The following is a 25952-nucleotide window of genomic DNA, read 5'->3' as shown; positions in this document are numbered from 1 at the left end:
TGATTATGAGAGACGCCGTAGTGTAGGGCTCCGGAAACTCTGACCACCTAGCGTTCTTTAACGTGCACCCAAATCTAAGTACACGGGCCTCAAGCATCTTCACCTCCATCGAAAATGCGGCCGCCGCGGCCGGGATTCGATCCCGCGATCTGCGGGCCAGCAGTCGAGCACCATAATCACTACCACTATGGCGGGCCAATTTATGTCATAATTAATACAGTACAGTTAATAACAACCAATATTATCCCCTATCCCCTATGCTTTCAATATCAAAGTGTCTGTTCGATTAACTTGGTAGCGAATCCAGTCGAATATTTTTAACACGAAAGTGTTTTATGCCGGGGTCCACCACGGCTCCACTGACGTATTTCCGTAACGGATATGGCATTGTAAAATATAAAGACTAACAGATGGTAAAGAGAAAACTAGAAGAAAAAGTTCCGTCACCGGGAGTCGAACTTACGACCCCTCGCTCCGCAGCGCGCGGCGCGAAACGATTAGGCCACAGACGGCACGTACTTCACCATGCTAACGGCGAGCTATTTATATAGTACACCATTTGCCGGTGGCGGTACTCAGAGATCGGTTGCACATCAGCGTGTTTTCATTATCACTAGCGAGGTGGCGCGAAGGGCTCGAAGAGCGCGCTTTAAAGATCGCCGTCCCACGCTTCACGATGAGTGCGCGCCTCTACAGGGCGTGGTCGCTCGTGCGCGCGCTTATCTCGTGATGGCGGTGGTTTGTACGTCTTGTGCTCTCTCCGCAAGTTTGCGTTGAGAGCACAAAGGTCACTTCGCTCACTACAGCGGCCGCTTTAGCGAAAGGCGCGCGCTGCTCACACAAAAAAATTGGCCGCGTATCTGCGTGCTTCGCGGCAAATGTCTTATAAAGACGATAGAATAGGCGCTTCGTGAGATATGGACGCCATCTGGCAATACGGTGCTGTGTTGCGGGTTGGTAGTCCCGGCGCAGCAGCAGGCGAAGACCGGCGGTGACCAACGCGACCGGCGGGGACGCCAGCCAGCCCGAACACGCGGTTTGGCGCGAAGCGCTGAAGCAGAAGAAACGTCTGCACTCAACGAGTACTCTCCACACACTTTTATTTACACGTCGCCTGGGTAAAACAGGAATGCCAGAGCGGCGCCCACAACCGGCAGCCTGAAGGCCGCCCACAACGCAGCTTAACGAGTACTCTCCACACACTCTTTTATTTACACGTCGCCTGGGTAAAACAGGAATGCCAGAGCGGCGCCCACAACCGGCAGCCTGAAGGCCGCCCACAACGCTGCTTTTTCGTTTTTTAAATATTTTTTTTACCTTTTTGGCCTTCTTAAAAATAATGTTTTTCACCACCACCCCATGACATTCGTACAGTGCAATACAGAACCGGAACCGAAACACAACAATGAGCTCGTGCAGAGGGCACGGAGGAAGGCAAGTTTTAGCGCAGTCGCATTTTCAGCGAAGCTTAAGAAACTAGGGTCTTTAAAATTACGTATGTATGCATTTTCTATTAAAGGAACACACCACCTAATACTTACCTAGTGATGTTGCGCCTCAGATATGCGTGATATTTAATTTTTGATCGACAACGTTCACAAGTATGAACAGCCGTATCAGTTCCAAGACGGCTGGCCCTTGGGCAAGTGGTTCAACTTTGGCCGAGTGGCTGAATCGAGGGACGTGCCGACAAACAGAAAGACAGACCAAAATTTCTCCGTTTAAGTATCCCAAGAAAGACTATCGTCTTTAATAAGTTACAACTGTGTGACAGTTCGCGCTCATCCTGTGTATGTTCGTTCCGTGCGTCCTTTCTGCTTGAGCAGCGCGTTGCAAGTTTCGAGCTGCTTGCCGTTCTTCGCGTGACATTACAATTTGTTGCTATAGCATTCATTCCTTCGCCCTTGGGGCGAAAGAATGCCCAACAAACGCTCAACTACGTTTGTGAAGACACGTTTCACTTTCGGGTTATACCGATTCATATGACAGAGGGATCAGCCATGTTTTTTTCGAATACTTTCGAATGCGAATAGTACAACTGACTTTTGCAAAAAGAAAAATGTTTTTCTTCACCAACCAGACACGAAAATGTAAGCTCAGCAAATAACGTACAGGAAATTCATGCATACAACACTATTGCTTTACAGCACCACGTATGCACTTATTTAGTGTGGTCACGAAGAATGAATAGCTGCTTGGTACATATTATGCACTCATACATAACGTGTTCAAATTTTATGTGCGATGTACAGTCGTTTTTTTTCTGGTTTTTGATACCTTTTTTTGTATAGAATGTCGCGACTGTAGAGCCCCCCTTACACAATGCCCAACGGGCCTGTAAATATTTCAAATAAAAAAATACGTTCGGGAAGCAGTGACACCGTTGTGCATGCCACACAATTCCTTCAGAGAACGGAAACAGTCCCTCACTAGACACACTAGTGCTCATGTGGTAATCCTGTCGTCATAGTTTAATGCCATAAGCATGCTTTCTCAATTGTGAGTAGCAATGACAAGTTACCGGCACGATGTTCATTGCAGGCGTTCATCTAAGGACTACCCAGAAAAATGCTTGGTTTCCTTATTTTTCAATGGCTACCTTTTTGTTTCGGTAGTTTTGTTCAGTATAATTTCGGCACTCTGTTGCAACAAAGTACTTGGCCTCATACACAATGCCATGCTCTTGCTACTACACTTCAATACTGGACCAACATTTTCAAAGCGCACCACGGCGTGGGGGTATGTGGCAACTGAAACTCGTTTATAGTATTTTTATGCATGTAATTTTGCAAGATTTAGCACAGGTAATGTAATTTTTTTGCGCTGATTTCAATACTTGTTATGAAGTATCGTGGTGATTCGAATATTTCGAATAGTAAAAGTGCCTTGCCAATCGAATCGAATAAACGGAGTTTCGAATATTCGCACACCGCTACTTTCTTACTGAAATGTCCGATTTCATATCCTATAGCGCCTCTATATCAGTCCGACTACTTCCGTGCTTGGGCAGTTGAGAATGTCGACAGAGCGATATATACTGTAGTGACGTCCGTTTCTTTCTTTCTTTTTTCTAACACGTGTTCTCCAACCTGACATTAGATCTGTTGTCTGACCTTTCGCCGCAAGTCCAGCTGTTGACCGCACGGTCCCTGAGGCGTCCTTTTTCTTTTCCTTCGTCAATTGCTCTTTATTTTTATTTCTTTGTTTTTCATTTCTCAACTCGCGTAAACGTCCACCGTCGACGGCATTAAAATCCTCTCTTCCTGTATATATACTGCGAAAGAATTTGCGGTGGAATATTTGCTGCGACTACGATTAAAAAAAAAGAAGAAACAATGTTAACTGAAGAAAGAGTATAAGCGAGGGAATTGAGAAAACGCAGGGAGATTCCGCACAAAGGTTATCCAGAGGTAATTGCAGTTGGCTGTACCAGCTGCTCGATGTGCAGGTTAAAACACAGAACGAGAAATATAACGAATAGTTGCCAACGGATATTCGAGGGAACGAGCTAAACGTGTGAACGTATAGGCTTGTGTAGCCATGGCCTCACCGCCCTCCCTTGCCCCTGCCCACTACCATAAACAGGTCCTAAGTAAACATTTAATTACATTAACTTCGATAAAGAATTAATGTGACGTTTACGCAGTTATCGCTCGCGTAGAGATCCGCGCATGAACCTGATTGACGGGTGGATCTGCCATTCCTGAGCATGCGCAGATGAGTCCTGCGTCTACGCCTCACCTTCTTTCATAATGCATTGTTCTCCATTTCGTTGTGATTTTGTGCGCGCATGTTAGCCAGGAACGTTACCTGGCCTGTGTGAACGTTTGCGCGCGCAACATTCAAGAACGCGCAGACTTAGCGTTACAATCACGCGCATATCGACTGATTAGAACCAATCCAGGTCGAAACATGGCTTTCAGTGTCCCGAAGCAACACTAGGGCTGTGAGAAACCCGCAGTATATAGGTTGTAACCGAGTATATCCAACGTTAAGCCAAAAGTAGAAAACATTGGCCAGCGTTGGTATCTTGCGTCCACGGGCCTCACTCAAGTCCGCAACGGCTCCGTAAGAAAGTTTTCCTTCTAAAATTAATTAATCTTCTTACTTATATTTCATATAGATACTGGCTTTATATGTCAGTTATTACGTTGTACTTTACCTCCCTGGTGGTTATTATTTTCCCAGTCAAGCTTTGAAAATCGTTTTTATGTTTATTTTTTTTAAACCCAGGCCTGCTTCAGAAACCCCAGTTTACATCACAGATTGCTTCGCGCTAAAAGACGAAAAAATATTCTCGCGTGCGACAAGAAAAATCCCGGCGCGCATGCGCAGTGGGTTATTTGTTTAGCCACTACGGTGCCGATGCCATCATCTTCTTTATTACAGTATGTAAAAATGCATCAGAGAGGTAATTATGTAGGAATAATGCAACACAACCAACTTCAAGTACAATGACGTACTTGAAGTTGTAAAAGGGGTGAGACCATGGTCAAGCGTTCCTCGCTTTTAGTCTCCCACCTTCCATCAAGCTTAACTGTATTGATGGGAATTAAAATTATTATTATTATTATTATTATTATTATTATTATTATTATTATTATTATTATTATTATTATTATTATTATTATTATTATTATTATTATTATTAAGTAGTCATAGCAACTAGACGTACATATAGTAACAACAGAAGCAAAATGGTGGGCATCTGAGACGTGTTGAACCGTTCGTATTAAACGACGACAAAAAAGCATCCTTTATAATAAAAAAAACTGGCAGGTTGTATCAGGCTATTAAGGCGAAAGCCTTAGATGCCTCATCAAACACATAAAGTGACCGTCGGCGTCATCACTAGTGAGGCAAGAAATCATCATCATGACTGCACCATATGACGTCATCAGTACGTCACAGGTCGCCAAATTTTGTGGCGTCATCACGACGTCACTTTGACATCACATAACGTGACGACATATGATAACGCAATCGCGTGACATCCGCGGTTGGTCAAAGGTGGGCCGATCTCGGAGGCACCGCAGTACCACGTTGGATGAAGAAAGCTTTCGCGGGATAAATGCAGTCCGACTAAGAAGAAGCCGGCTTTCGGCTTCCAGTCGTCTTAGGCAAATGCATAAGGGATCAAATGACCTTTTTGATAATAGGTACTCGGTATTTACTTTTGGTGTTCAATAGAGGCTATAGGAACTCGGTGACTGGGGAATTACCGTGGTTAAATGACTGCAAACTGCGGGAACTTGTTGGCGTAGTAATACAAAATTGACCTTGCGTATTGCATTTTACGCCAGAGTAAAATATGCAGTAGTCGGTGTAGTTACGCATTCGGTAGCAATGTACACAATACCCTTTTTTTTTCACCTTATTTTGAGCAAACGTGTCATAACAAAAGAGAGAGAGAGAGAGAGAGAGAGAGAGAGAGAAGAATAAGAAGAAGAGGAGGAGGAGGAAAAAGAAGACAGCACGGCAGCGTGAGCTGAGGTTAACCCGTTCAAGGGACACCAAAGAGGAAAACGATTTTTGTCGCATTAGCAAATTTTACGATACCAAAAAACACCACGCTTGCCGCGAGAAGACGCTTGGTAAGCGAGCAAACGAACAAAACGAAAATGCAGGTAGCGACGCCGTATTGAAGTAGCCGCACCAATGGCCCTGACGTCATAGATTTTGATGGCGTCTATTAGGGCTACGTATTTACTGATCGGTAAAAATAAAGTACATTGTGTTCCGAGGGAGCCGGAGACTTAACATATACCAAGTTTCGGGAAATCTCGTTCAGCCAACGTGGCCAATGAAATACGAAAAAAAAGAACACACACACAATTCGAAATCTGCGACGTCACCATCGTAGATTTCGGCGGGGAAATTTAAAAGTGAGACTTCTTACACTGATTTTCAGATATAGTAATAAACTTATGGGGTTGAAATTAACGACTCTAGACCTTTCGAAGTATAATTTATCATTCTAAATTTACACCAATTTATCGTTTCACGTTAGTGTCCCTTTCATACACGTGTACGAAGGATGTGCGGTAAAAAAAAACTAATTTGATTATTATTTTTATTTTGCATATTTAGCGCGATTAAGAACAGGCATGCATGCATAAAAAAATGAGCTAAAATTTGTGCATTTCTAGGTCATGGTTGTGTACGGAAGTGTGACCTCTGGACATTATGTCAACTACAAGAACGAAACAACGATTGTTTCAAGTACCTCGTTATAACGAACACTGTTATAGCGAATTATCGGTTATAATGAACTAAGCTCGAACTTTGGTTGGTCACGCTTTATTTGAGTGACACTTATTATTTTTATAAAGAAACCAAAAACGCGAGAGCTGCCGCGATATCGGCTGTAACGAAGAAATACTTTAGTTCGCGTAAGGCTGAAAACATGAGAGGTAGCATAAAATGCAAAATAAATATTGAAAGACAATTTCTAATCAAATGTTCTAATCAAATTCACAAAACATGTTCTAATCAAATTCACAACCACATCCTTCTTCAAATTAATATCAATGCAGGCCTGTTTTGTCAAACGAACTTTGTTCCGGTGCAATTTCATATTCTGATGTTCCGGTCTTTTTAGTTTGAAATGCAACAAGGAGAGCACGTAAGGATTACCTCGCTTATAGTGAGTTTCAAGCCTATAGTAATGCACTTCTGAATATAGGAGTATTGCGCGAGGCAGATTGCCGATTCGTTAGAGCCGATCTTTATATTTACTGTTACAACGAATATCGGATATAACGAACTAATTCATGATCCCGGCGCTACTTCGCCATAATGAGATTCGACTGTACATGCGGCGCATCTGGACGATCTTGTGACCAGTCTGGTCACAAGATCGTCCAAGCCATTGTTCTTTTTTAATTGTGTTTCTGTAAACATGGTTGCCATCCTTGTTTAAATGCTATTATATATACTGAAGAGAAATGTCAAGCTATAAGCCGGGTATGCTGAACGCACTTTAGAATTACCAGGTATAGGTCAGTCTCAAAATATGCGGCATCTCATTTAAGTGAGAACGAAAGCGAAAATTAATTCCTTGTGGTCCGTCGACATTTTCAACAGTATACCCGGAACAGGTCGCTGTGACGTCACGGCTTTAGAGAGCGCTCCGTGGAACGCAGTAAAGCTGTTCGCTATATGCAAAGGATTACGCACTGAATTATACGGAGCATGCAACGAAGAAAAACTTACAGGGTCCCTAATGCGTTCGCCTAAGGTGACTCGAAGGCGAAAGCCTACCCGCCACAGTGGTCTGGTGCTTATGGTGCTCGACCGCTGACCCGAAGGTCGCGGGATCGAATCTAGGCCGCGGCGGCCGCATTTCGATGTAGGCGAAAATGCTAGAGGCCCGTGTACTTAGATTTAGGCCGCCTTAAAGAATCCCAGGTAGTCGAAATTTCCGGAGCCCTCCACTACGGCGTCCCTCATAATCATATCTTTTCGGGACGTAAAACCCCAACAATTTTAGAATAACAGAGAGCTGAGCTAGTTGGTAAGTATTCATTCTAAAAAGACAGGGCGTGCAAACACGGACACAAAAAGAAGTCAGGCGTTTGTGGTGTCCTCACTTCTTTCTTGTGTCCGTGTTTGCACGCCCTGTCTTTTTAGAACCCAACAATTTATTATTATATTAGAATAATGTCCACGCGACTGGCCTCTCATTCATCGCACATGCTTATGCCTAAGATGCAAATATAAGTGCAATCAAACCCTTAACTTTGCTACGTTGAAAGACAGAATATGAGGCTTTAGATATACCATGATTTCGGTCGTTTCTACACACACAATGACGTCATCGCATTTCTCGGCTACTGCCAAATTTATTTACATCTTAATATGCGTACAACCAATCAAAGCAGACGACGTTGGCAAGGCGGGGGAAATGGCACGTCACACGCAAACGGTGACGCAGACGTCAGGAGAATTTTATATAGAATCAGTGACGAGCCGGTGACATTTTTTCTCTCTCTTCCACTGCTCTCTCTCTTTCCCACTACGGACCGGAGCGGTCATAACCCTTCCTGCAAACGTGGCAGCCAGCAGCTCTAAGTTTCCCTTTACGCCATGTTGCAAAGGGAGCTAAATTTATAGCCTCCTCACAAAAGCTTATTCTGACAGTGTGTTGAAGTCTGTATATAGGGAGTCTATATACAACCTGTAGAAGCAAGACCTTATCTTTCATCTAGCAATCCTTTCGAAAGCGAACAGTCGATACTAGAACCAATGTTTTATTTAATTGTTAACGATTTTTGAGTGCGACAGCATACAGACGTTACAAAGAAAAGGTCGACAAGAAAACCAATTGGTCTACGCGAAGTCAGCAGACCATCTAAACTTTTAACAGTCAGCTTTAACTAGCAATCTTTTCGAAAGCGTGCAGTCAACACCAGAACCAAGAATTTATCGAACTGTTAATGACTTTTGAGCACGACAGCATACAGATGTTACAGAAAAATATTCAATAAAAAACAAATTGGTGCACGCAAAGTCGACAGATCATCTAAACTTATAATAGTAAGCTTTAACGAATCAGTAGCCAAACATATAAAATTTTCTCATGTAAGTATGAACACAGATGACCGGGAACTCTTTTAAGTATTCGCCTATGGCCGTGTTAACTGCATGTTAACAGTACTGAGTTCTAGTCACTGTTTCGCGCGCAGAGCTATCGACGGTGTTGGTGCTTGAATTATTTTCGCTTTGCGTCTTTTTATTATGCGTCGTTTTTCGAAAGTGGTACAGTCGTACAGTTTTTTTTTGTTATGTTAGCACTTTGAGCTCAGCTTTTATTTCTATCGTTGTGCAGTCACGGAACACAGTCATCTCTTTCAGAACGAAGTATCAGTCTAAATATGCAAATTTCATGAAACTTGCATGCATGAAAGAACATGCTTTAAATGTATGAATGAAACCTGAAACTAACCACTGGTTAGTGCACACCAATGACTTGCCGTTCACCGTGACTAAGATGCGATACAGCGAAGGAGCCAATTGAGTGTCACAACCTGCCCTTTTCACGATGCCACGGCGCATGCGCCCTTCCCCCAGCGGAAAAGTCGCGAAACGCCTCTTGATCTCGGAGGCTTTCGTTCTGGCGATACCGGTTGTCCCGGCCCCTACCGAAACGGCAGAAAGCACAGGAAAATGAAAAAGGCAGATTCCGACACCGATAAGGTTTTTCACCACGTATAACTACCCTTCACAACAATACGCAGCTAAATATAGCTAACGTTAGCTACGAAACCAATATTTAGCTTGACGGTGCGTGTGTGCAACAAACAACTGAAATTTCGCGTTTCGAAAACACATCGTTACTCGTGGTGCAATGATTCCGTGTGTGTTCCTCGACATTATATGCTGCGGAAAGTATAATGTTATAGTTAAAGCTATGGAATCAATGTAGATTTCATAATAACCATACGAAACACGTAGGAAGTGAATCAGTGGATCGAGCTTCCGCGACCATCATCACGGAGCAAAAATAACCCGCTCCACAGCGCTAGTATGCGGCTGTACCTGTGGTAGTCGCGCGAATCCAGTGCTGTTTCACGGCGTAAACTGCAACATCGACGACAGGCCGAGCACAAGACCGGGCACCGTATCGTTGGCTGCTGCGCATGAAAGTAAATGACATTGATGTTCCACGAAGAGAAGGAAAAAAAATGTATAACCCCACAAACGAAACAGAAGAGTCGTTGTCGAGAAGAAGGGACACGTCTTTCCAGATGACAAACCACACTTCCTGTATTCCATAAGTATTGCAAAGCTATGCGGTTAAAAGCCTGCGACGCACGGCTCAATCACTTGCCCGCGGCAGCACAGGGCGAACGACTATACTCCTCCGAAGACACGTGCTCGCACATGATTTTCATGAAATTCTTTTGGGCGTAGTACTCTACATAGTTGTCCATCTCCCCGTCGACGACAACCAAGGGAACCCGGGCGACGTACGACTGTATCTTCCAGGTCGCCAGGCCGGTTTCCAGGAGGTAGCGGGTTCCCTTCTTGGTCACGCATTCTTGAACCAGGGACCACTTGATGCCCGTGCTTTCGACGCACTTCTGTCCGGCCAGATGCGGCTGGTAGCTCTGAGACATGCAGGCCAGGATCTGGACGACTTTCAGCTGCTCCTGGACGACGTGCACGACGCAAGTCTCGATCATGTTGCCCATGCATTCGTTCGTGCCGTGCTGGCAGGTGAAGTGGGGTACCGGGGCGCTGACGTTGTCGATGTGGGCCTTGCCGAACGGCAGGATGGTGAGGTTCATGAACTGGCTCATCTTCTGGTACGTGGGGAGGAGCTGGCTGTAGATGAAGCGACGGCTGAATGGGCAGTGCGACTCGTACACGACGGTGACCTCTACCTTTTTGGTCACGGACACGACCGAGATGACGGGCTTGGACGTCGTTGTCGTTGTGGTCGTTGTGGTGGTGGTTGTGGTTGTGGTGGGGGTCGTTGTCGGGGCCGTTGTCGTGGTCGTTGTCGGGGCCGTTGTCGGGGCCGTTGTCGGGGCCGTTGTCGGGGCCGCTGTCGTAGTTGACGTCGTTGATGTAGTTGAGGTGCTGGTCTTGGGTGCCTCGATGACCTCAAGATGAACTTTCTTGTAATTCTTTGCATTCGCATCGCCGCCGTTCAGATCGTTGTCGTCATTCAGCGCCTCGTGCTTGTGGAGCGTGCCATTGTTGCCAATTGGAGCTCCTGTCACGAGCGCCGACGTGAACCACACGAAGATAAGAGCCGCGAAGCAGGGGCTCACAGAGCCACCGGGTCGAGGGCGTTTCATCTCCCGCTGCTCTGCACGGCGTGGTGGTTGTTGACAGAACACGGCACGCGACTTAGTTCCGAAACACGCGCGCGCCCAAGGGGTCGCTTGCCTTAACCACAATGAACCATCTATTGTGTGTACCTGTCGGCTACGTCGGCGGCTTGTGAGAAAGGAAGAGTGTGAAAGTGACGATGCGATGTACGTCACTTCCTGCGGGTCTCCGTATACAAAGTTCGGTCGGAGCTCTCATCGAACAATGCTTTTACGGAGAGCCAAGGAGCGAGAGATCGCGTGGCAACTACAAGTGAAACATTTCGCTCAGCACGAGCGCGTCAGAGAGACCTGACATTTATGGGCAGGCATTCCTCGTAGGACGGCAGCTGTTTACTCTCGGAAGTTCGAAACGCGCCCTTTCGTTACTGGCTTGGAACCTTGACCGTGCACTAAGCTGGATGAGAGACGCAGCTTATTAACTCGTTCGTCGTTGTGTTTCAGCAACAGTAGCGCAGGTGCGCACTGGAGCAGTGGAAGGAGTGAATGTGAACGTCAGCGCACAGCGACGACACCTCTTGACGCTGTTTCAAAAGATTCGCCGATCACTTATGACAATGATCGACTAGCTTATCTTTTGGCAAAATTAATGAACCACGTAAACACGGCTTTTCTGTCATATTTTATTTTTTGTCAGAAGAGTGCGAATATTTGAAATCTTCAATACGAGTCTATTAGTCTCAGCTATTCGATTCATTTTCAATTTGACAACCAGCTATTGAAATGCGTCATAGTGTAGTGTGAAGACACAAATACAAAAACACCGGTGTATGTCTTCGTGTCTTTGTGTTTGTGTTTTCGCGCTGCACTATGACGATCAGCCAACTAGCCCAACAAGGCCTCCTCCAGCTAGTGAAAGTTGGCGAATATTCTGTTTTTCTTTTTCTAGAATACTATAGTTTTGAGAGAGAGATTTCGGTAGATATGAAGACGGTTCCCAATGATGCCGCTGTACGAGGGCTGCAAATCGTTTGGCAGGTGAACCACTTATATATCAGCTAGTATACGCACAGGTGATCGCTTTCAGACAGCCTCTTATTCTCATTTAAACAATGTGCGCTAATAGCGTCACGCTGCTCGTCTTGATTGAACGCGACGCTCTTACATACATCTGGCTGAATTGATGTTCTATTGTTTCATCACTGTTATGGTGCCCCTCACAACTCATATCAGTTGTTGCCAATTTAAAAACCCCTCAGTTGTCGTGACACATACGTCATATAGATGCAAATAAGCGGTTTTTTTTTTTTATTATAGAGTCTCCACGCAAAAATTCATGTGTGTATATATACACATGCAAACTGTAAATTTTCGAGGCGAGTGGGGAGGTTTGAAGCCCCTTCCCTCCGGCTACTCCTATGTTCAGAAATTAGTAAGTCTTCTACATTATGGGGTCATTGTTCTCAAATATTTGTGTTGGACTTCAATTCACGACTATCTCACCTGTAACCTAGTTCAGCAATGGAAGAAATCAGTGGAATTGAAAATGACAAATTATTATTCGTCCGTCATGTCCTGTTTTGATTATATTCATATCGTGGTCTTTTCGAAAGCTTTTCCACGTCCTCAGCCGTTCACCACATTCACCTTTTTCTGTTTCGCTCTGAGTAGTTTTAGACGTAAACTACCGGGAATTAACCTTGAAACACCTTTTACCGTGACTGCACATCCTTTACTTGTTTCTGACAAATATGAGACGCAGACGCCTCCGTCAGCTTTGAATCAGAGGCGCGCATAAAGAGGGCGCCACACTCCCGTTAACCGTGTTACATTAACAGAGCTCTGAGAACGCGCATAGTATAGCTAGCACACCGCATGATCATGCATGCAGCAGCAGTGGCAGATGGCCTACAGTGTTACTTTATATGCTGTCCAAGGGGAGCATATGCATTAAAAGTTACTGTATATAAGAGTTACTCTACACAATAAGAGTTAATCTACAGTAATAGTTACTGCATATGCTCCCCTTGGGGAGCAAATACGGAGTTACTGTTTAAAAGTAAGAGTTACTTTACAAAGTAAGAGTTACTCTGCAGTAATATTTACTGTATATACTCCCCTTGGGAAGCATATACACTAAGAGTTACTGAATAAACTCCCCTTTGGGAGAATAAGCATGAAGAGTTACTGTATAAGAATTAATGTATGTACTCCCCTTAGGGAGCATATACATTAAAAGTCACTGTATAAGGGCTACTGTACACAGTAAAAGTTACTTTGCAGTAATAGTTACTGCCTATGCTCCCCTTGGGGAGTATATATATTAAAAGTTGCTGCATAAGAGTTACTGTAAGCAGTAAGAATTAGTCTGCAGTAATAGTTACTGCATATGCTCACGTTAGGAGTTATTCTATAAGAGCTACAGCATAAAGGTAAGAGTTACTTTACAGTAATGGTTACCGCATACGCTTCCCTTGGGGAGCAAATACAGAGTCACTGTATAAAAGTAAGAGTTACTGTATACATTCCCCTTAGGGAGCGTATACAGTAATTTTTATTGGACAATAGCTCTTATACGTTTATAACTCTTATATTAACTCTAGCACAGCCGGGTAGTGTTTTTTTTTTCGGAAACGGCACACCCTTGATCAAGAAGTTGGGGGATGGCTGGACGGGTGTTAACGCGCGTCGCTTTACACGCGGTATGGTAGACAGAAATTTCTGGCCCGCTGTGCCAGCCCCTCTATTGAGTTCTAGAGTCTTCCACATCACCTTTCAGCCGTCATTTCGTATGGACGACGGGGATGACAGCAACGCGCGCGTTACCATGGAGATGTTCAACTATGGAGACGTTCATGAAGACGTTACCATGGAGACGTGTGTACGTTACAAAAAGCGACCGAAGTTTCGCAAGTTTATCGGGAGAAACGAGATGTCAGGAAATCATTTATGGAGAAGAGAGGGGCGGATAAAATAAACGTTTATCCCAACTAAAACGTTACGTATGCCTTTCCAATAATTTCACGTTTCCTTACGGTGTATTTTCCATATATTTCCCTCATATTTGTCATATATTTCCTAAATTAGGAATACAGTAAACTCTCACTTGTACGAACGTCGGTTTAACGAATATTTCAGAATAACGAACTTTTAGAAAATCCCCGGCGATTTTCTTATGCATTCTATGCAAAAATCTTTCAGTTAAACGAATTTCAGAATAGGGAATTTTTCAGTTGAACGAACTTGATCCGCGGACCCAGGCTCATTTTTTAAATCAATTCTTGTGCACTGCAGCGCTGGCATAGCCGATGCGAGCCGCCACTCAATCGCCCATCCATCGGCGGCGGCGCGACATCGCTTGTGCGCCGCCGAGGCAAAGCGGCCGTGCGGGTGACGAAAACGAGCCACGTGCGCATCAGTTCGCCCCTTCTTTTTTTTTGTCTGTCTCATCGGCATCATCGGTATTGTGCGACCATCTTCATTTCGGGAAACAACAGCGCATTTCACGCGCCGTGCGCCCTTATAACATCAGCGCAGTTCACGCGCCGTGCGCCCACTTTCGTAATGAGTTCGACGAAACGGAAGCGAGACTTCGTGTCTCAGCAACAAGCTGTGCCAGAGGCAGTGCACAGAAACGTAGATTCTCTGGAAAGCTTTGTCTTTTCTTGCGCTTTAAGAGCACCAGTCCAAATGAAAATTACAGATTTATTTTCAAAATAAATTACATTTCACACTTTTCACTCTAATGTCTGCTGTGCCCAATGCTGTTCCATATTCTAGTGAATATTCAGTTTAGTGAACTTTCAGTTAAGTGAACTATTTCCTTGGGTCCCTTGAAGTTCACTCAATTGAGAGTTCACTGTATTACGGAAACATACGGAAAATCATGGAATGGCATGCTGAACGTTTCAGTGGGGAAATATCTAAATCAGTGAGGACAAAGTGCCTCTTTCTTCCCCCAAGGTGCGTGGCCTCCTCAGATTTGTTTAGTTTCATAGCTCTTTACCATCATCATCATCATCATCATCATCATCATCATCATCAGTCTGCAGGTATTTTCCCTTAATCCAATCCCCAAGTGTGGGTGTGTGCCAGAGTTTATAGGATCTACTCTACTCTACTCTACTCTTGATTCACCAGCTTGCGTTGGTCCTCCAGATCCGGAACCTCGAGCGTGGCCTCCCACCATTCTTCAAGGTCCCCTTCTGTGCCTATGTCTCCTTCAATTACTGTTTCTTCTTTTTCATTTCCACGACTGTCGTCTTCTGCGGGGTTATGGAAGACACCTGGCCGTCAACAAGCTTGCGAAGGGCGTCCGGTGCCCTACAGGACGGGAAGAGGTATGGGAATCGAATTTTGTCCATCGCATACTTGGTAGTAATGAAATTTACAGCGATGTAATTACAGTAACTAAATTACTTTTGCTGCAACGAGTAATATAATGTACTACTTCAAAAAAGTAATTTTAACAAAATTACTTATTACTTTTCTAATCGCTTTTGACTAAAACATAGCATGTCCGTCATCTTAAGAGAAATCGTTACAGGGCTAGTTGTTTCATAATAGTAAACTGCAGAGCGCAAATCAGGTAAGGGACGTAGAATAACACACACAGCACATGACAGCACAGGACAGCACAGGACAGCAGAGAACAGCACAGGACAGCACAGGACAAGTGCAGGATCCCGCTTGTCCTGCGCTGTGTGTTTCCTTCTATGAGCGGTACCTAATTTACGCCCTGTAGCTACAATACCATGTCCGCTTCCCTTATGGCATAAAAGTTTGACAAAAAAACGAAAAATAACAAAGACAAGTTGATCTGAGTGTCCAACATCAAGCGTGGCCAAACATCAATCGTACCAGTCCCAGATGCTCCTGTGACGCAACAAAGATCTCTGAGATTTCAATGTATATGCTGTAAATAAAGTGTGCACGAGTGAGTGCATGAATGGCTTTACTTTCGTTAAAGTAATTTCGTTACATTTCTAAAGTAGTAGTAATGGCATTGCTCTCGACCGGCTGTAATTCGTAATCTAATTATACTTTTAGGAATTCTAGAAAAATAATTAGTAATGTAATCTATCTACTTTTCAGGAGTAAGTTTGCCATGTCTGGTCCATTGTGTCAGTGTATGCAACAATTTGTGCCGAGGCGCCGTAGAGCCACTGCCTCTTTGGTTAGTTTGAGGGTGCGGTTAGGAGGGTCTCGTAATACGTAGTACAGGTGGCAGGTGGTCAATCAAGCCAACGGTGTGGGTACCAAGGGATGGGAAATTCACTCGAGGACGGCAGTGAGCTAGGTGGAGTGACGAAATTAAGTAATTTGCAAGGCATAAAATGGAATCAGCTCTTGCAGGACATGGTAAATTGGAGATCATTGGGTCGTTGATCAGAGGACAGCACGGCGACGGCGCAAACGCGGCTCGAGTGTCAGCGTACTGACACTGTCAGCGTATTGGTCACCCCGGGTAGCCATCCGGGGTGACCATTTCTTTTTCCTCATAATCATCATCATCGGGGCTTGAGAGTACACGTGAGTACCTACACACTTTGTTGGTGCTTTGGCTGCTGCTGACGAGGATGAATTGTAGTTCAGTGTTCGTCACGGGTGAACAGCTTTCAACCACCCACTCATTACGCGATTCACATCGTGTGTGACGCCTGATGCGATTCCAGGCTTCTGCCACGCAATATTCGCAACTTTCACGTACCGTGTCGCCACCGAGCGGTGGTCACCGGAAGCTCTGTCGAGATTACTGAAATGCCGGACCTGCTTGAGACAGCAAATGTTGCCGCTTTCTTCGTCTTGTTTGTGGTCGTTTCGCGACGTTGTGAGCGGTCTCAGCATTAGCGCGACACTTTGAGTTTCTCATTTGAACGCAAAGTAAAAATATATATATATACAAGGCGACAGATTATGCTACGTGCGTCAATGCGCGCATCGTGCAGCGGCTGGCAAAGTAAGCTTCCTCTTCCATTAACGCCTCGAAAAGACGTGAGTGGTTCAGCGGGCTAAACTTCGCAATTGAATAACAAGATCCATTAACGTATGCAGCACCTATCTTGTACCGAATACCTACTTTTAGAGTAACAACATCTAATATCGCATTTTCGCGCTTCGTTTCACCGCCCGATACGGTCGCCGCACAAACAGCGCCAGAACTACTTAGAAATCTGTCCCGTCTGTCAAACATAAGAAAAGGTCCGGTTTATAAATGCCCATCACATTATTCCGCGTCTGAAGCGCCTGCAAATACCTCTGTGACCTTCACATCTCAATAAAGCACTTGCTGTTTTCCGAGTTCGTGTTCAGTTTTATTTGCTGATGGCGCTGTTTTTATTGTCCCTGCCCAGTAACGTGCGTGTTATTTCTTGCACGCAGATCTGGTAAGTGGAACGTTAATTTTTAAAATTTACGCTTGTCTCTTGACGCTGGTTTAATTCGCTGCTTGACGACTTCTTGTGGTCTTCCACTGTTTTTTTTTTTTTTTCATTAAGTAAGCGTTATAAAATCCCATTGCCGGTAATCGGATACGTCTCAAGTGGTTTTGTTCTGCGGTCGCAAAGAGCAACAGAATTTTTTATGTATACTTACTCCAGTTCGTGCTTTGAAGTGAGTTGCATAAACTACGCGGCCGAATGCAATGCAAGCAAAAATACGATAAAGTGTATTTCCGAGGACTTCTTTGATATTACTGAGAAATAATACACGTGGCAATTTCATTCTTTGTGACAAACTCACATTGTAGTATCGTCCTGGCAATAAGGCAGGCGTTTCAATGCGCGATAAGCGTTTCTATTAACGCGACGGGAATGTTTGGAAATTTCCGTTCCTAATGTGGTTGCATCCGCGTGCCAGAGATTCCGTCAGATATAAACATATATGTTACCGCTCCTTTGGTTGCACAAAAAAATACATAAATCGGAGGAAAACTGAAGCGCACAGAACTGAACCCTTCACCAAACGCGTACGCTCCTGTGTAGTCTGCAAAGTTGTGATAATCTTAATGACCGCCATGTTGGATGTACAGTGGCGCCGCCTACAGGCCGTGAAAGTTGCTGTTAATGTGACTCCTTACCTGGCGTGACGACACTATGGGGCCTCTTTCCAAAGCGGTTTCAAGTACTGCCGTGACTTTGTGGCAGAAGACTCGACTGCCAAGCAGGATACCTGGGTTAGATTCCGGCACGAACTCTAGTATTCCTTAAACTCACAAAGGTAACGTGAGTTTTTGAACCACATGCCGCGTTTTTCAAGGTCAGCGTCTGATGAGACACATAAGACCTTCGCTTTAATAACAACCGCTAGATCGATATACTTGCCTCCACATCCACATTAAGCGAAAATAGACTAGGTATTTACTTGCAGAAGCGGATAAATCTGTTTCAAGAAGCTTTCAGAGTATTATACCGGTTTTATTTGACTAGACACGCATATATCGACCGGATTAATAGAGCTTTTGGGTTCTGGGAATAACGCGGGCGGACGACGTACGATTCAGTGACTGAGACCTAAAAAAACAAACCTGTTAAACAGAGAAGCATGGGCGTTGGCAGGTTTTTGTCCTGGGGGTGCAAAACCATGTTGTGTCGCGGCGGGGGAAAGGGGGGAGCACTAGTATGGCTTGAGTAGGGGGCAGGTGCTGGTGTGCCTTGGGGGCAAGGGGTTAATGCCCCTTTTGCATCCCCCGGCCGACGCCCATGCCGATAAGTTAGTGACGTCATGAAGGTGAAATGGCTGCTGTCCTCTCCGGTTCACGCTATACTTAACTGATCATTGCCTGATAGTGTGAACAAGCATGTAGGGACTGCTTCTGACCTATTACGTTTTACCTGTCTCGCTTTGACACATTGCTCTCGATTTATTTATTTATTTATTTATTCATTTATTTATTTATTAAATGCGAAGCATTTCTTAGCGAACATTTGGCACTTTGAGCGTTTTTATCTATCTATCTATCTGTCCGTCTGTCTATATGTCTATCTGTCTGTCTAGCCGCCTACGTCTGGGCGCTCTCATGATCGCCTCCTTAACTTGGTGTAGACCAAGATTTGCATGGGAGGGTAAGAGGACACGTATAACGTGAAAATCCTGCCACGTACGCCGTCAGATCCTTTCCTCCAGACACGTGTGGCACATACCCGTTTACCACGGATCACAGTAAGCGGGTATGCGTTACAGGTGATTGAAAGTTTATATCTTCCCATGAACGGCGAGAACAGACATTGGTAATTTAAATGCGAGAGCGTTGAGGAAAACCGACATCGGCAGCGTTGACCCGGCGAATGGAAAGAATAAAAATTAGGATCCCAGCAGGAATCGAACCCAAGCATTCTGCGTGGTAATCAGGTATTCTGCCACAGAGCCACGCCAAGGCTATAAACTTGTTTGGAAAAACAGACTATGCAGGCGTAATGTCGGTACAACGTCAATTGTGGTTGTGGTGCCGGCTATCTAATTTTACAAGAAAGCAATAAACACTACAGATATGTACTCTTACGACACAGGCGTCATATCAGATTAACGTATGTGGTTCCAGTGTTGGCTCCGCTTTCATAGCAGTCTAATAAACATTACATTTGTACTCCTATGATTTGGCAAGATATACTGAAGCATTGCTCGACCCCGGAGAGAGAGAGAGAGAGAGAGAGAAACGAAGAGGAAATTTAGGAAAGTTAACCAAGCTTTGGCTCGGCTGGCTACGCTACACGTGGGCTGGGGGAAAGGAAAGGGGGAATAACAGATAGGATAGAGAAGAATCAACAAGATGAAGAAAGCGATGAACAGATAGTTGTAACACACGCAACACGAACCCCGGAGGAATACATTAACGAAAGTTACGCATGATATGCACATGATTGCACCATTAAGTGCACTTAGTTTCGATAATACTGACGTATGTACTCAAACGTGAGGGCTGACGTTACGTAGCACCATAAGTTACCCTTTAAACGCCAGCGTTGTCGACGTGCCTGGTAAGCCCACGATGAGCACACAGCTGCTACACTTACAAAAAAACGTCGATCCACCTCGTAACGCTTGGCTCAAAGCCATATAATACAGCATAGAAGTACTCGCTGGCTTCTTCGCATGAAACCGGTCCCAACAACGCGTGGGGCCCGGTGAATTTTTATTTATTATTTATTTATTTATTTATTTATTTATTTATTTATTTATTTATTTATTTATTACACCCCTGAGGATGTCGTTAACATCCCGACTATATACAGCTTTAACCTACCTTTTCTTCATATCATGACAGCTTGTCAAGACGCGACAGGAACTGAATGTCTGCAATGCTACTGTTTTTGCAAAGCAGCGCCATCCATCACGCGAGTTCGAAGACCTGTCTCCTCGTACGACGAAGAGACAATTTAATTTACCTTGAAAACCGAGGTGGGGACGAAATTCGTAACGCGTTTAGTCTGACATACGTGGAGCACATGTCGGAAATGTTTGGCTGCAATAAAAGAGTACACGGGATGCAACATACAGTTACGTCAAAGCATTTTCCCGGTACGGGAAGGGCCTCCTAATTTCGTAAAAAAAAAATGCGCCTCTGCACTGGGCACGGTGCGTAAACGGCGACCTGTGTCCCGTGTGACGTCCAATGGGAGTCCAAATACGTCACGCAGGCGAGCGATCTCATTGGTTTCTGCAAAGCACCGGTTCAATACACGCGTGGAAGAACGCAGTTATTTTAGAAGGACGCATTTTTAACGACTGCTCAGTTGTTTACCAGTAAACAAAAGAAGAAAACAAATCTAATTCCAGCAACCTATACATGATTCTTGACAGCAGTGACGCGCTTGCTGTATGTGAACGGGATACAACACCAACTAGCCCGAGAGGAAGTTTTATTGAAGCATATTTCTAGTACAGTGGGCCCTTTCTTTGACGCGACTTCTACGAACCTACAAACAGGCCTCCTGTGTCATGTCGTGCAGTCGGTTTAGCGCTTGCCCTGTGCACTGTCTTCTTCTCTTCTCAGCCAGTTCGTTCTTTTTCTTCCTGTTTGCGCTAAAAAAAAATATGACGTCTGGGATACAACACGAACTAGCCCGAGAGGAAGTTTTATTGAAGCATATTTCTAGTACAGTGGGCCCTTTCTTTGACGCGACTTCTCCGAACCTACAGACAGGCCTCCTGTGTCATGTCATGCACTCGGTGTGTAGGTCAAGACTCATCGGGTTCTGTCTCCGAAATGGTTGTGTACCGGCGGAGGTGAGTGCCCTTTGTGGAACGTTCATAGCTTCGACAAGGCATGTGAAGCGGATCTGCAAAATTTTGAGGTCAGAATTATGGAACAAAGTGAGACTCAGCCGGGAACGACTGCGCGTCTTGTGCTACGTGTCGCATCCGCCGATGGTTGCTGAACAATTGCTCTGAGACCTGAAGCGTAAAGCTGCCCAGGCGACAGAATTCTTGCGGGCGAGCTGGTTAAAAGGGCTCCTCCGAATTAAAAATATCGAGAAGAGGCCTCCGCGGAAGAATGGGGTGCTCGTACCAGAAACACGGATCAAGATCCCGGAGAAGATTGCCCAAGTACTTAACAAAGGGCCGAAATTCAGCCACGAACCAAGACTTCAGCCTCAGGAGCTACTGGCAATGAATAGACGCATTTCCGGAAAGGCTGTAAAGGAAGACCAGGAGAGGTGCCTATTAGAGAGTGTGGACGTGATTACAGGAGTAGGCAGGGGCGGTGGACTGAAAACCAGGAAAGACCCTACGGCTTGTGTGGTGACCTTCTTCAAGGGCAACGACCTGCGTCCGGTCCAGTCCGACAAAGAAGGCCGTTTCGTCGTGTTTTCAGCAGGTGCCTACGACGAAAAGGCACTAGGGGCCATTGAAAAGAACTTCATATCAGTGAAACAGAAGGCGACAAAGGTCAAGAAGAAGGCGGCCGTGTTGTGCCAGGACCTTGGGTTGACCAAGCTAGCAAAAGGTGTAAAGGACTGTAAGTGTGGCGTGTTATCTGTGTTTTTCACCGCGAAATCGCACAAACCGGCAATTCCATTCCGAACGATTGTAAGCGAACGTGGCTCGTGGCAAAAGCTCGTCTGCCGGTTTCTGCAGAAGCAATTAAGTACCCTAGTTATCGACGACCTTTTTTTAACAAGAAGTTCTCAAGATGTCATTGCCTTCATCCAGGGTGGGGAGGCAAAAGGTCAGTGTTTTTCAGTAGATGTAGAAGATTTGTTTTACTCTGTGCCACAAAGAGAAGTGCTTGCTGCTGTCCAAGGTTGTATTGATAATAACGGCGTGGTCCAATTTCAGAATTCCGCAGGGATGTCTGTGCTCAATTTTATGAATTTATTAGAGTTTTACCTGAAATCAACGTTTGTATCTTTTAAAGGGAAGCTATGTACAACGCCAAGGTGTTTGCATCGGTTCTTGTGTGGCACCTGCGCTCTGCAACATTTTTTTGGCGGCTTTTGATAACAAGGTTCTTAGTGTTCTTGACGACAAGGTATTCCTAAAGGGTTTTAGATACGTTGATGACTTCTTGATCATTTTAAAGACTAACACGGATTCTTCCCTGGATCACTGCGTTGACCACATTTTATCAGTTTTTCACCAACATGGGCAAGGCTTCTTCACTCATGAACTGCCATCAGATGGTTCCATACAGTTTTTAGATTTGAAATTACATCTTAGAGAAGACCATGTTTGTTGGCAATACAACCCACGTGCGCAAAAAGATTTGTTGCCTTATGATTCGGCGCACTCTAAGCTAGTGAAAAGGGGTATTGCGAAGCTTTGCCTTGAGTCTGCTCTGGTGAAGTCGTGTACGCACACTATGCAGGACAGCTTTCAAGTTCAATTAGCAAGACTACGGGCAGCTGGTTATCCGTGCGCGGTCGTTGGTGCAGTTTCCCAAAACATCTTGAAGAAGATTAGAGGCATGAAGCCGAAAATTGCCACTGACGCACGAGTGAGGCGGGGACCTGAAGTGGTACCGTATATCCACAGGATGTCCCACAACCTTAAGAAGGTCGTCAGCAAGCACGGCGTTTCTGTCTTGTTCTGCGCCCCTCGGAAACTGGGTGGCCTGTGCGCACGCGTATGCGATGAAAAAGAGAAGCATGGATGCAAAAAGAACCATGCCAGGCCGTACGTGAGGTGCGCAATGGGCGTGGTGTATGCCATACCACTATCATGTGGGAAGACCTACATAGGTCAGACCGGGAGGTGCATCAACGATCGTGCGCGGGAACATGGGCTGTTGAAAAATGGTAGTAATGCGCATTTACCGGTTCATTGTGTAGCCTGCACGTGTGCACCGCGGCTAAGCGAGATCAAGATTCTGGGTAGGGGTGGTGATACCTTGGGAAGGCATGTTGCTGGAAGCTTTCAATATTAAGAGCAAGGGCACAGACTGTATTAGTGGTATACGTCTATACATTTGTACGGCAACGAGTTCAGATTATCCAGGTCGATGTTTGATTAGCTATGCTACGACTGCGCGCATGCGCTTTAGGTGATCTGTCTTTTCCGTGGTTTTTTCTAAATAAAGCCAGTTGATGTTTAGCGCTTGCCCTGTGCACTGTCTTCTTCTCTTCTCAGCCAGTTCGTTCCTTTTCTTCCTGTTTGCGCTAAAAAAATATGACGTCCGGGATATTATGTTCAGGAATCTCAAGTTTTCAATCTTCCCGTTTTCGACACACATCGACGTTTCATTTCTGTCGCGCATTTGTGGCATCTATGACGAGGATGAAAAACGGAAGGAAGGACGCTTATGTTCTAGCGCCCGCACTGGAGGTGGCGATCTTTGAAACCACGAGGACACCTGTTGAGACTCCTTTTTGCATCACCAGGTAGCGGGAGGCACGGCTCACTGGCGTTGCGCGCCGCACTGTTGCTATTTAATGGTTCCTCAGGCGCGCATATCAAAGGACAATCGGAGCGGTGGGCGACGAAGCGGAGATGTCGCTGGAGCGAACGTTTCTACACAAGGACTTGCCTTCGTCAAGGCAACAACGGGTTCCCTTAGCAACAACGCATACTCTCCCCTCACGCTCAAATGTGGAGGAGGATAAGAGTAAACTCTTGTGCGAGCTTGCTCTTTCCCTCCTCCCCGACTCTGGTTGGAGGAGAGTGAGAAAGCTGAGTGTGAAATCGTTTCTAAAGGAAGCATCTGCCGCCCAGACGAAGACAAGTACACTTGCCGAGACGTCGGCTCCCGAGCGGCATGCGCTGTTCAACGTATTCTCGTCACTTAAAGTTGCAGGTTCGGTCACAGCCGGCGGCAAGTTGTCTTTCCGTCCACTTTACTTTCTTCATATATACACCACAGTTACGACAATACACTAAAAAACAGTACAGTCAACGTCCCCTATGCCTTCATTGGCTTCGTTATCGGCTAGTTTTCATTAAGGTTGTGTCAAAAATTGAAACGAGCCGTCAAAATTCCCTTCCTTCATTCAACCAACATCTGAATGACATGAGGGAACCGTCACTTGTATTTATTGTTATAATATTTACGAGACCAGAAACAGTTAAGACAAACGGTGCGCGACAGGCTTCTCCTGAAAGCACCGCTCAAAGGAGACACGCCGATTCAGCATCCCCGGCTGTTGGTTGGTTGGTTCCTAGAGGAATGGCTCAACCCACCACGGGGGATCGGCCATGAATCGCACGGCAGTAGGATTTGTGGGGGAAAGAAAAGGTAATCCTAAAAGGATAATTTGTAGGCAAGCGAAAATATTAGTTGTGTTTACGGTTTCTGTATTAAACGCTAAAGAAAGAGAGAGAGAGAGAGAGTTGAATGAAAGAAATAAATACGTAAAGATAAATGAAATAAATCAACGAAGAAATAAAACAATACGTATGTACTAGAAATATTAGCATGGCAGTCTTTTTTATTCTTTTATATAGTTAAATACCGCGTCACATATGTCCCTGTTGCAGTGCCCCAGTGCCGACGCCCCCAGGGAGAGTAATGTCGTTACGGAAAGCACCGGCACCAGCTTTCGGAAAAGGTGGTTCGAGAAATATTTGCCTTAGATTTTGATACCTGTGACATTCTGTGAAAAAAATGCTCTGTGGTTTCTGCTTGTGTACAACAGAAACATTGAGGGGGAAGGCCAATACCAAGACTGTGCAAATAAAAATTTGGAGACAGAATTCTGCATCGTAATTTAGTTAATGTAACTTCCAATTGTCTTGTGCCACACCTTGACCTGTACCACGGAAACCTAAGGTGCTGAAATTCTGCACCGCTTAGAACAGAAGATTTAGTGACATCGTACAGGTAATGCAATAAAAAAATATTAATTATGGGGAATTCTCGCAACATCGCTTCTCCTGTCTGCTTGTTCTTCTTCGCTGTCTTCGTCAGGGTTGCCAATGGTGGCTACTTTTCGCCAAATTGGCGAATTCGAGAGGCCCGTGGCGACCTAAAATTATGAATGGCGACATGGCGAATTTTTGGCGATTTTCGGCTTAGGTCTCCACTGAGTTATGCATCCTAAGCTCAGTGTCTTCCCAACGAATGAGCGGCAATCTTCTCTGTATTTTTCTTGATTTTAGACCCACGAGTAGAATGTGCACATTACGCGTCATTCGGTATGTCCGTCCTGTAACTCGTGTGTATCTCCTCAATTCATCTAGATGCAGGAGGCACTGGAACATCCCCCAGTGACATTCCAGCAAATGTAAGTCAGCGGACTGCCTTGCAAACCGCGAGAGGGCAGTGTCTGACTATAAGTTTATGACTTTAGGTGCTTTAAGCTTCTCTAAAGTTTCGCTTCTGAAGGGGTTAGACGACGGGTTCGCCACGTGTTCCGACCATTTGTTCTGCCAAAGCTCCAACTGCTCTGAATAGCTTCGCTACTCATTCACTGTTTCACTACCCCCCAATTCAGCTCATAAAGACTGCTTTGTAATATCTAAGATAGGCGGATACGCGGCTATTTGTGCATTAAAAAAAATATTTATTGAGGCGTTTTCCATTGTTCTCTGTGAGCGTGTACAATGAAAATAATTGCTATATAACATTTTACAATGTCTACCTGTTCGCATCGGATAACACATCGGATTGACGCGTGTAGATATAAGTATGACTATAAGAAAGAGTCGGTGGCGTCCGGTATCATATTAGTTCACACTGAAAAGGTGTAAGACTCACTAATGACCAGTTCCTGTAAGAATTCTGTCGTGTTACCTTCA

At 45.0% G+C, this 25952-nt stretch overlaps 1 protein-coding gene across 1 annotated transcript; it reads right to left on the bottom strand.

Moving 5' to 3' along the window:
- Positions 1-8237: 8237 nt before the first annotated feature.
- On the bottom strand, positions 8238-11049 carry LOC119404907 (gamma-interferon-inducible lysosomal thiol reductase). The gene has a single exon (XM_037671599.2). The coding sequence runs from the start codon at positions 10806-10808 to the stop codon at positions 9825-9827; it is 984 nt and encodes a 327-aa protein (XP_037527527.1). The 5' UTR covers positions 10809-11049; the 3' UTR covers positions 8238-9824.
- Positions 11050-25952: the final 14903 nt, after the last annotated feature.

This window comes from Rhipicephalus sanguineus, chromosome 9, assembly GCF_013339695.2.
Source record: "Rhipicephalus sanguineus isolate Rsan-2018 chromosome 9, BIME_Rsan_1.4, whole genome shotgun sequence".
NCBI classification, from domain to species: Eukaryota; Metazoa; Arthropoda; class Arachnida; order Ixodida; family Ixodidae; genus Rhipicephalus; species Rhipicephalus sanguineus.
The sequence above is the reverse complement of the archived record's forward strand: the minus strand, read 5'-3'. Positions and strand labels throughout refer to the sequence as shown.

Bases quoted from the DNA above. Each gene is read 5' to 3' on its own strand.
- LOC119404907 (XM_037671599.2), bottom strand. From the start codon at position 10,808: ATGAAACGCCCTCGACCCGGTGGCTCTGTGAGCCCCTGCTTCGCGGCT.